At 41.3% G+C, this 12,578-nt stretch overlaps 1 protein-coding gene across 7 annotated transcripts in view; it reads left to right on the forward strand.

Annotated features, from left to right (window-relative positions):
• The window catches only part of rbms3 (RNA binding motif, single stranded interacting protein), a 277,803-nt gene that overhangs the window by 252,593 nt on the left and 12,632 nt on the right, over nt 1–12,578 (forward strand). For all 7 annotated transcript variants that reach the window (XM_032535593.1, XM_032535585.1, XM_032535590.1 and 4 more), the window contains 2 exons: nt 298–394; nt 3,694–3,744. In XM_032535593.1, coding sequence (XP_032391484.1) covers nt 298–394; nt 3,694–3,744 — 148 coding nt within the window. The remainder of the gene's footprint in view (nt 1–297; nt 395–3,693; nt 3,745–12,578) is intronic.

Here is a 12,578-nt window from a genome sequence, read left to right on the forward strand (position 1 = left end):
GTGTGTCTGTGTGTCTGTGTGTCTGTGTGTCTGTGTGTGTGCTCTAGTTTGCAAGTGTTTCTTTCTTCTATAGACAGAGAAACACACATATCTGTCAGTTAATACCCCATTTTTGTAATAAGGTAACAGAATGTCATGTTAACATCATGTTACATGTACCTATATACCTATAATGGCAAACTAATTGCTGTGTACTCTCCACTCCTTTACTCTTTACCTCCTTTCCACTTCTTTTTTCTCCACCCTCCTTCCCCTCTTTCTCTCCTTCCCTCTTCCTCCTTCTCTGTCCCTCCTCAGGTTCTACTCCTCGCCTTACAGCATCGCTACCAACCGCATGATTGCACAGACCTCCATCACGCCCTTCATCGCTGCTTCCCCCGTTTCCACATATCAGGTGGGCCATAATGCACTGCATTATGGGTGGATTGCTGTATGTGTATATTTAATATGAGGGTTTGCTTTGTGTAAGAGTTTGGAAGAGAGGGGGCGGGCTGCAACCCAGCGTGAGGTTCTCTCTTCTCTCATCGTTTCTTCGCCGCTCCAGCTGTGCTCGATGACATCTGTTTCGTAGGCGGCAAACACAACAGGCATCAGAAAACAAGCAACGAAAAAAAGGGATTAAAAAAAGGCTGACAGGGTAGAAACAAATAAAATCACCCATCAAGAATGAAAGTGTCTAGGAAAAACAAACACTTTCCTCCCTCCCAGTTTCCTGACCTCTTTTGTGTTTCCTCAGCTTCCAACGTAATAATAGTTTTTTTTGTACTAACTTGGATACAGTCGCTTCCTCTTCCAAAGTGAATTTCCACATTCCTCACGGCTTATGATCTGTGGAGTAATGAAAGAGAACAGAACAGGAACGTGGAAATTGGCTATGTGAGATGTCAAGAGCGTTAACCGTTTTCCATCACTGTGCATTTCACGCAGCCCCCTTTACCGAATCTTAACATCAAGAGGCACCGCCACTGTGCCCTCCTGTTCAGACAATATCATTTAACATCGGCTCTGTTTGGTATGCAGAGGCCGACAGACGAGGGTAGTGAGTAAGAGAAAAGAGATGAAGGATAGATGGGGAAAAAAGAAGGGACAGATGGAGAGAAAGACAACTAGGGAGAGGAACACAGATAGTACGGGTGGTAGTGATGGTGATGGCTCGGGTGTGTGTGTGTGTGTGTGTGTGGGGGGGGGGGGGGGGGGGGGGGGGGGGGGATGTTGCTGAAGGTTGCTGTGTCCGTCTTTGAGGCACGCTTGATTAAAACTCTGGTCCGGTACCTGCAGTGGAGGGGAAGGGGAAAAAGGAGGGGGAAGAAAATTGGGCCAGGGCGCGTCTGTAATCCGCTCTCGGAAGGCTTCCCAAATTGATTTATCAAAAACAATGGCCAGGCTTTTGAGGAATATTAATCCCCACAGTTTCAATATCGGGCAGCTCTGCCACTGCTTCCTGTAATATTGCCCTTCAGCCAGTCACGGCAGGAAGGTGAGTCCTTCATCTTCTGTTCAAGTACAAAGAGACAAAGGAGAAAGAAAAGGAGAAGACATGCCAAGCAGCCACATATGGCTGACAATAGAAAATCACATCCTTTTATGATGGAAGTATTGCCTTTGTTATGAAAATCTAAAGGTGCATAGAAATGACTTTAAATGCCATTCCTTCTTTTATGTTTATATGGGGGATATTTTTTGAGTTCCTAGTTTGGTGTCAGTGATTTATCAAATCTGCAAATGACCCATGCCAATAGCACTGTTATAGTGTTCTTCCAAGCCAGCCTCTGAGCTTGAATGATGATTGGCTTTGTTTCCTGGAAAAACAGCTTTGATGATCCACATGACAGGAGCCAGCCCGGGCCAGATCACTACCACGATATCAGCTAGTGCTGCCAGCCAGCCGTGGCCTGGTTTACATCACTGGCTCTGCAGACTGGCTTATTGTTTGACTAAATATGTGGCTGGCTGGTTGGATGTGTGGCTGGCTGGCTTACTAACTAGCTGACTGGCTGGTTGTTTGGCTTTATCTGTGACTGGTTGGATGGGTGGCCAACTGGCCGACCCCTCGACTGACTAACTGTTTTTTGGCTTATTGGTTGGCAGGCTGTTTTAAACAGTAACACAAGCTGTGAAGTTGAGCCAGAGGTAGGGAGCTTCTTAGGTCATGCACATTATACCGTTCACTCACACTGGAATGCACAGTAGCTATACACCAGGTATACCCAGTTATCAGTAGTAGTGATCAGTAGCATGTAAGGTAGCCATATGCTGCTCTTCATTCTACTTTCTACCCATGGAAACTATTAATTTCCTCTGAAACTGTGGACAGTGTGCAAGATAGGTCTAATGTCAAACAGGTTCACAATCTCTGTCAGACTGTATGCTTTCCCTTTTGAGGCATGTCAGATGGTGCAAGGAATGTTTGGTAAATTGTAGCTCTACAATGGAATTAGACAAAAACAGTAAATATGTGTTTAGCACTACACTAGCTTCATTGCTTGGTTTGCAAACGTCACATTTTGGGGTTTTGTTTCTAAATTCCAACACTGTCGTGTCTTTGGCCACCCAAGCTCTTAACCGGCTGTGATTGGGCTCATTATAATTAACCACCATTTTTGATTTACAACCAAAGAATTCACCACATTTCTCTCAAGATTGTCAACATTCTTCTGGGACAGCCCAAAGTCACACAGTGTAAAAGGGTCTTAAGTCTGACAAGAGTTTAGTCTCTCTATTAAATAAATCACATGATTGGTCATGCAGTATCTTGCATAAAGATAAGTGATTAAAAATAAGCTTTCTCTGTGTCTATCTGCTGTCCCATTCAGCTGTGGGAGAACAAATACTGCCATGTATAAACAAACAGAATTGGCTTCATGTTATGGAATATCAAGCTTGTTTAGGTGTGGATCCAAATCACGCATTTGGGTTGGCAAAGAGGATTGATTGCTCTTAAAGCAGATTATTCCATGTTTGTCTTTGTTTAATCTAATCATTTTACCAGGATCAGTGGCCAGCCTGTGTGTTTGTCTGCTACAAGCTGTCTAATTCCTCTCTCCAGCACATCTAAAAGCTCTATTTGTTCCTCCATTCCACCAGTCTCTTGATCATTCTCTGTCACTGTTTCACCGTTTCTTTAACTTTCTCATCCACATTTGTGTATATGCATGTCTATAAATGTCTTCCTCTAGTAATAGCTTGGCATACTTCTGAAACAAAGAAAAGTTCTGTCCACCATTCTCAAATTCCTTTAACTTTTTTCTTTTTACTTTTAAATAATCCTTCTGAAATGGATTCTCTCTAGTTGTCTGTCCCTTGAATTTTCACAATGATTCACCCCTCTTGCAACAGCACTGGGTATGGCATTAATATTATTATTATAATAGAGAAGAAACCTAATTTAATGGCTCCGTGCAAAAGGCATACTGTTGGCAATAATGAGAAGGCAGGAGGGAGATTTGCTGCCTCCAGACTTTCAAATTCTTTTTGTAATTCTTTGGCACAACTTAATCTGGGTAAAGTTCAGGCATTTTGGTGCATTACAACCAATGCAATCACTGTAAAACCTCCAGACTCAAGAGTATTTGAACATATTGTGAATGTTTACGCAGTGTTAATGATTTATGTGGGATACTACTTGGATTTGACTGAGATTGACGAAAGTTTATATCGTCACCCTTCTTTTACATTTGATGTGTTTCTCCTCAGGTCCAGAGTACGTCATGGATGCCTCATCAACAATATGTTATGCAACCTACAGTAAGTACTCTACCACTTACCAACAGTATCTGCCCTTGACTCCCCATTGGGACCCACCCTTGTGCAGTTACTCTTTTCTGCACAGTGTTTTACAAGAGTTGTTGAAAGGTTTTAGGAGGAACTCGTGCTGAAAATAGTTTACAACATGGAGGATTTTTTTTACATTTACAGCAAAATGTATGATAAAAAAAAATAGATTCTGTATGGAAATTTTTTTTTAGCCACATTCTTCCTCTGCTGCAGGTCTAATGTTGAAAATTGTATACATGCATATACCATTACCGTACCACATGAAAACTTCTTATAGCTAAATGATGACAGCATTTTTATCCTGCAATTACTATACACAGCTCTATAAAAGCACATTATCCCGTTCTGATAACCACATCTTTCCATCTTCCCTGAGTATACAAACACATTTAGTTTTAGTTTTTTTGGTTGGGAATTTATCGGTGTTTGATGTGCCAGGGAGCGATTCAGCATAATTGACCAGACAGGCTGTCGACTGTTGCTCTGGGTTACCAGCGCAGACAGCGGACAGAGCAAAAATTAATATTAATTAGATTGTGTTCACTACAACACAGTGTGCCACAGTATAGCTGAGGTAGTTATATTGCATGCAATGGAATTCAGTAATCCTAGTTGAAGAGTACAGAACATTGGATTTCTGAGTGTCCACCAAGTCTGCAAAAAACTTCCTCAATAACAACATTTTCTTCACTGGTAAAATCATATTTTACTACATCTAGTTAAATTTGATGGATGTTTCCGTTTCGATTTACAAGTGAAACACCAAATACCCATGTTTCAAAAAGGTTTTAACTACTTTAATAGCCCCAATTTTTTTATCCACTTTTTGGATTTTTCTGTAACGTACCAACAGCATTGTTTGGAATACATCCCAGCTTTAGGATGTTGTAGCAACAAATTGCATTATTGGGTTAGTAAATTGTTTTTTAAGGTTGAGCTTTAACTGATCCGAGCTCCATGAGTGTTCTCGTTTTGTTGCTTAGAGGTTTTTAATCATTCTGCCAGAGGCTTTAATGTCTGCTTGAGGCTTTTCGTGGCCCCTGACGCACACTTAGTGTGCATTGTTCTTTTAATGCACTGAACCAGACAGGGGCATGTGTATTTAATTCTTAACAGTCGTGAAACTGTTTAACTGTTCCACAGACAAAAATTAGCTAAAAAGGCATCTTACTTAAAGCGCACTGAACTTCAAAACATAGTGCACTTGAGTATTTCATACAGTAAAGTGAAGCATATTATTGTAAAAGTGTGCTATACAACTATGATGTGCAGTAAAATACAGTACATAATAAGAATGTACAATAGATATGATATATTTTACTCATGCAGTAAGTTAGTTATTATTTGTTAAAGTTAAATTTACTGAATCACACAGCTGCATATTTAAACTTATGCTGTAGCATCAAAGTTCCATAATATATACCAATGATTTAATATGCATTAAGATAAATAGGAATAGGATTTATAATGTTTGGGTAATATCTTGCAGAGAAGTTATATACTGAAACGCTCACTTTTGAAACTACAAAAGTAGAGATGTTACACACTGTAGTTGGTAAACATCAACATTAAAAACTTATAATAATTTGAAAAATCGGAGTAATTGTTTTGTAAGATTTCTAGACATTATTCAACAATATATAGCAATTTCATCACCAGTTTCAGAATGTTTTTTTTAAATTATTTTTATGGATCTTCATCCCTGGAAAAATGTAACAATGTAATGCTATTTCTCACATAGTGTGATTATGTTTCCTTGTTTGTTTGTTAGTTGTGTTGTTGTTGTTGGCTGGAATTAACCAAGAAGGCACATTTTCACGTGAAGCAAATGTTGATAGGCACCAGAAAATAGAAAAAACTCTACGAGCTGTTTCAGTTGCTAGTTTCATTAAAAAATATGTTCGCTGTAACTTGCCATGACAGTGTCAATAGCATTTTTAGCCTGACTCAAAGTGTCACCTGCTTGCAAGTCCCTGTGATTGAAGAAATTGGCAAACACTGGACTCTACAACTGATGGTCCAGCACTCACTTACTAGAAGAGTGCTCAACCAGCTACGTGGCTCCCTGCTGTGGTCATTTACCACTCAGTCCGACCCATCTCACTTCTACTCCTGCTGTGGGACGGTGAATGTGTAATCTGGTCGCAGCAGGCCACCAGCTAGGCAGACACAGACAAACACACCATACCCAACTGCAGCTACCATCTAAGCCACTCGGTTTGCCTTGCAGTCACGTGACCTCCTGCCTGTCAAAACAGTATTTATCTCACCCAGCCTTTTCTTCCCTGCTGTAGCTTGCTACCTTCGCAGTCAGGGCTGCACTTTCTTGGTGATGCTTGTTTCACATAGGATTAAAGTTAGCTCACTAACAAGCTAACAATTTGTGCTGCTGAGTCTGCCTTTAGTGAGAATGACAGTGACATGGGTGGTAGACATTATTACAAGGTGAATAAATGGCAGATTTCTAATAGTTTAACTGCTCAGCATTTGCAGTGCTGTGTATTTGTGCAGGAGTGTGTGCTTCTGCATACTTATGCACTTATCTCTACAGTATGTGTCCGTGCATCTAGACTATACCAATGCATGTGTATATTTAAATGTGCGTATAATTTTCTTAATCTTCTGGTATCTTCTCAGACTCTCTAGTCTCGTGTTGTTACGGTTTGTCAGTCAGTAGCCAGACAGAACATGCACTGCCTCATTGTCATAACTGCTCATGTTTGCCTGATACGTGTTTGTCTGCACTCTATGTGTTATGTAGTGCCATATGTGTGGTCCATACTGGTTATTCCCAACCAGCCCGTATGGCTGCCGGACAGCCATGCATCTTCCAGCCTTATGCCATGGGGCCTCTTGGAGCCATTGGCAGTAGCCAATAGCCAGTAGCCACATTGCACTGTGGTGTTCATCTCATCATGCCTTCATGCCAGAAGTAGACATGTTGCCATATGTGTCCCCATGGCCCCGTCCCCATTGTGTTCCAGTGTCTCTCTCTGTCACCAAATGGCTGCTATTTGCTAACCCCAGCTGTCACCACCATCACTGGATCATAGATACCAATCTGTCTCCCTTTATGACCCATGCTCATATCCACTACCAGCTACATACACAGTAGACCGCCCCTTACACACACACAGCCTGCCACCAGCTCAGTGAATCACATCAAATTACCCAAGCCTGCTAGCTTCAAGAGCTTGGGGCCTACTCAAAACATTAAAAACCTATTGATTGTGCTGCAGTTTTGCCGGTTCCACCATGTGTTGTGTGTTGAACCAATGGAGCGCGATGGCACTCCTGGTGTCCGGGCAATATGTAGGCGGTCGAGCATGGAAGAGGAAGGGGTCACAGGTAGCCAGCCAGCCAGATGTCAGGATGTGTAGGATAGAATGGAATAGAACAGACGTGTGACAGCCAGCCTAAAATTAATTATAAATTAGCGGTTACATGATGGCTACCTGAATTGTCATATTGGCAAAACAGTAGCAATGTAGGTAAAACTGCTAGAAAACATTAACCAGTAGAGTTTGCTATAAGAAACAGAATGTCAAATGTCTATGAGGTCACCAAGGCAGTATATACTATGCACTACATAGATCAACATGTATGCTATTGTTCCACTTACTTTTGTGTGAATAAACCGCAGCATGTATCGTTTTGGACACACTGAGCTGTAATAACCCTGTCACTTTCTGAGAGCCTACTTTACATTTGAAGACGCGTAACCATAGTAACCCATGCCAACCTCAGCTTTAACGGCTGCCAGATAATGCTTGCCATAGTTAATTTATCAGCTGTGGCAAAAAGTGGGGAAAAGTGGTGCAAGATACTGTCCTCCAAACCAGGCAACTGCAGCAGATTCGGTGAGCGCCCATGGCTACATCTCAGTCAGTAAATCAAACTATGTTGAAGTTGAGAACAACTTGACTCAAAGTTTGCTTACATCACAGTAAACCGAGAGCATTTCAGCCTGTACCGCTTCGGCAAAGGTGTGTTTTCTCTGACTAGATGAAGTTTGACAAGTCCATCTATAGAAGACTGGACTTCATCCCCTCAGATGAGCCGGCAATTTTTTCAGAAGGGTAGACAGAGATAGTGAGGAGAGAACAGTTTTCAAAATTTGTTTATCTCCAATTAATGGGCAAGATGCACTTGCCGTGGAACATGATAGAAAGTGACAATGTTTTTGGACAGCTAGATGAGGTTGGAGCTTGTTCTTCTTTCTTTTCCCCTCTGTTTATCACTTGTCTTCCCTTTCTCTTCTTCTCTTATTCTGTCTCTCAGATCTTCTAATGCTGTGCTCTGAGAACTCGCTTGCCTTTTGTGCGCTTTTATTTGTTCAGTGCTACGCAAGTCAGCAGACCTTGTAGAAAAGGAGAAAACTTGAGAACTAAATGCCCCTTAAGACGAATACACACATGCAGCTCACACTCTGCTGCACAACTGCCTAAACACACATATTGTTTGAGTGCAGAAACACATTCTTAATGGTAAATCTCACTTATGTACAGATCATCAATCATGCCCACAGACACTTAAATTTACTTCATACTGCCAAAGAGGGCCGGAGTAGCTGCAGTGCCAGCCAAGCGTAGCATTGCTGTCTTTCCCCATGACTTATCCATCCTCTTTTTTTTCCTTTTCCTCTCTGTGAACTGTATGTGCTTCAAGTGTGTATTTGCTGGAGTGCATTGCTCTTACACAGTGAAGGTGAATTATTGAATTCCTCTCCGTTGAACCCCAGCCAGTTCTCCCTGGCTTCGGCTTTCAATAGATGCTTGCTGGGCCTCTTAAGATTGAACCATAACTATCTGCCCTCATTGGATGGGGTGAATCGGTGCACTGTGTGATACCCATCTACCGCTTGACACGTAAAATGTTTCACGGATTCAGAAGGGGAACATTATGTTGGTCTCATGGATTTGACTGGAGAGGCAGAATTTGAGACGGGGCTACAGTCGTCCTTCAGTTGCTCTCGCTGCTCTTTCTCTCCTCGTTTTATCTTTTCATCCCTCTCTCCCATCCTCACTCCCTCTCTACTTCTTTCTATACATCTCCTTCTCATGTCTCCCTTGTTTTTGTCTTGCTCCACCTCTCCTGCCCCTCTCTCTCTCTCTCTCTTTCTCTTCTCTACTGCCCTTTCAGAGTACAACTGCAGCTACTGTGCCCGTGCCAGCAAAGAAATCGTCTGTTCAGGGTTAAAGTTGCATTCATATAAGAGAGATATTGTGGCAGTGCCACAGAGTGACTGATAGAGAGATTGAGTTGCTGCATTTTCACTTTAAGCTTCTGGATATTACCTCGAAAACATTGCGATAGTAGCAGCAATACATTTTGAGACCAAAGCTGATTTGCTTTGGTGGACAGGCTTTATTAGCCTGCTCTGTTGTTGTTTTTTAAATTGGATATTTAATCTTTTTTTTGCTTTTGTAAATAGGGTAAATATTCTGGAGAGATCCTTGAGTGTGAAATGATCCATTTTTCTTCAAAAGGCAGTCAGAGAATGGTTGATCCGAGCGTGGAGAAGAATGGACCTCCCATGAACACATGACAAATACTGTTACATGCTCCATCTAGCATCCTTATTCCCCCCTACCCCCTGTGTGCGCACGCACACACACACACACACACACACACACACACACACACACACACACACACACACACACACACACACTACAAATCCATCCAAATATCTTGTCCTCCTCCAGTTGTGGTTTCTTTTTGATAATAACCTCTTTACTATGAGCATTTTATAGTCATAATCAGCCTTGTAGCCTGCTGCACCTTGCGTGCCAACTGGTGTGATTTTGAAAATGCTCATTTCAGTGGTGAAACATTTTATTGTAACTCAATCCGCATCCTCTGAGATTATGCACATGATTGACAGACAAATGAATCAATAAGTGGAGGGAGACTGATCCATCATCCCTCTTGTTGTCATTTCATTGTTGAGTACAAATAGAAACACAGTAGATAAACATATTTGCCAGAGGTGAGAAATCCTGCATCCATATCTGTCTCCACATGCTAATCTGTTAACATACATTGTTGAAGCCCCTCAGCTGCTTCATTTTTACAATAACAATTCCCTTTTCTCTGTAGGTTCTTGTCTGGTTTGCAATTAATCTTTTCAAAACCGTTACAAGAATGAAATTTCAAATTTGAACATGATGGCGAAGGACAAGATAAGCTGCTATCTGCGTCAATGCAATCAACTGTGAGGCTTCATTTATTGCTATTCATAAGTATGCACTACTACTTCCTGGCTTAGTCTATGGCCTGTTGGGTGTTGTAGACAGACTGTGTTGGTAATGGGAGGCCAAACTTGGTAGTCTGTTAGCCCCAAGGAGGGATTCGTGCTGTGGATTAGAGTGATTTTTTGGGCTTACCCAAATAGAAAAGTGCCTGAGGGCATTTGAAAACTGTGGTCACAGTTGTGGTAGGTGAAGAAAAAGTTGTGGGTGTCTCTTGTTAGCCTTAAAGCTATAGTGCGTAGTTTCTGCCGCTCCCTATGAGTTTATTCTAAGTAATGACAACTGTCGGCACATCCACATGATACAAGCCTTTTGTGACACACACACACACCCACAGTTGCTAGTAGCCAAGGAGTACACTCACTCAGTAACTCACGTTAATTAATATAAAAAGTTACGCATTAAAACGTTAATAGAGCACAAATAATAAACAAGATAAATAAGAGCACATATTCAGATCATGCGGGAACATTTAAATAAGGATGACAGATAAAGACCAACACACAATATCCAATAACTGTGTAATTCTGTGGATTCACAGTTTCAGTACCTCCACCCTTCAGGTGGGCAAGCTTTTAGTGTTAGGGGTTCTTGGCATTCTGTACTGTATATAAATGTAAAAGGACTGTTCTTATATAGCGCTTTTCTAGTCTCAATGACTATTCAAAGCGCTTTTACATAATATCGGGAGCAACTCGGTTGTCCCGATGCTCCTGTCTCAGTGTCCTGCCCAAGGACACTTCGACATGGGACTGCAGGGCCAGGAATTGAACCACTAACCTTAGTAGTAATATAGTTACCATTCAGTCATCAGGAGATGTTTTTTTAACACCAGGCTTTCCAGACCAATAATGACTTAGTGAACAAGATATGTCTGTGTCTTTTAACTAGACATGGAGAAGTGTTGTTGGAGTGCTAAAGCTGGAGCAGATTTGCTTGATTTGTGGTGTGGAGCTGCAGCACCTCTTCAAGTATCATGCAGTGTTGCAGTGTCACATTTACTTTAACACAAAACACACTAACATACACACACCAGCATCAGTATCCAAACCACAGAACCTCACATGGAGAAACCAACTGTCAAAAACAACAAGGAATGTGTTGAGTCAAGCACGGGTCATCTTTCATGTGGACGACACAAGTGATGCTTTGTTTGGGTGGAGTACAGCCGCAGTCATTGTTTGACATTCTTGAGGCTTTTAATGTGCCTCTCCTGCCCCCCCTCCCCCCAACCTACCTAACTTAACATTTTCCCCTCATCACATTCTTACTCCAAACCAAGCTGTTAGAGAGTTAACGTACTAAACAGTACAGATGTTTGCCAGCATTGAAACATTAGGGCCTACAACCTGAATCACTTTGTAGCTTTGTTTTTAAAATGCTGCATGAATTAAGTGTATGATATCATTAACAATACAAGATGAGGATCGGCGTGTGAGCTTCTCTTTGCCACAGGCTGTTTTCACTGGAAACAAGGGCATTGTCACTGCCTGAAGGTAGCGATATATCAGCAGCGGTTGAAAGCAACAGTGTAGATCGGCAATAATGTTGGATATTATAACCTGCAGCAGCAATAGGAAAGGTTGTAGAGATGCACTGATCAGGTTTTTTATGGCTCATGCTGATCAGTTTTAAAGGAACCAGATCGTTCTTTTCACAGGATTTTATATAAAGTGTCAGCAAAAGACAAATGATGTAAAAACATGGTTTCCTCATTTATAAGGTTCCATTATTTTCTTTTCCACTGCTAGTCCAGGAAGATTGTTTATTCACTTTAAGCAGAGTTATATTACCTGTTTTAATGATCTTTTTGGTCAGATTGTGTTCTTCGTGTCAAAATTCTTAACTGCCTTCTTGACAGAGCAGATTTTAAAAATCACAAAAGACCATTTTACATCTCTTTTAGTCACATAGCTGCAATATCTCTTATCTGCATTCACGACACTGGATGACATTCTGTGCAGCAAGAAACCTAATACTAAGCTCCGCAGGCTCGATACTAGCCACCCAAATATTACTTGACTGCATGTTAAGTCTATGTAGGGCTGGACAGGAATGTAAACTGCACGTGTTGGAGATCCTGTATCCGTAGTGGATCAGGCAGTAAAAACAATTTCTATCTGTGTAACATTTATGTATTTGCCTTACCCATTTTACAATTGTTATTTCTGATCAGCAACTCTAAAGACAAAGTACTGAATATCAGCTGATAGCGATCAGGGCACCATTAGTCAGAGTGCTGCCATTTACTTGTAATGAGTGGTCATTAAAAAACACTGCTGGTTGTAAGATTTTTTACAAGATTTCTTATTTACTGTACATTGTCTCTGGTCGCTGAGTGTATATCAACGTATTTAACAACCAGGGGGCTGATATCATCTGTCTCCTGTCTAAAGCAAGATCAATACCATCTTAAGCACGATGGGTTTTTCCCAGACACACACACACAAGCACACCAAAATGTGCATACATCGAGGAGATCTGTAAACATCATCTCATACATTTGTAACAGCTACATCTGTAGCATCCATTATCTTGCTCTTTCTCTGT

The sequence above is a fragment of the Etheostoma spectabile genome, chromosome 14 (genome assembly GCF_008692095.1).
Source record: "Etheostoma spectabile isolate EspeVRDwgs_2016 chromosome 14, UIUC_Espe_1.0, whole genome shotgun sequence".
Taxonomy (NCBI): Eukaryota; Metazoa; Chordata; class Actinopteri; order Perciformes; family Percidae; genus Etheostoma; species Etheostoma spectabile.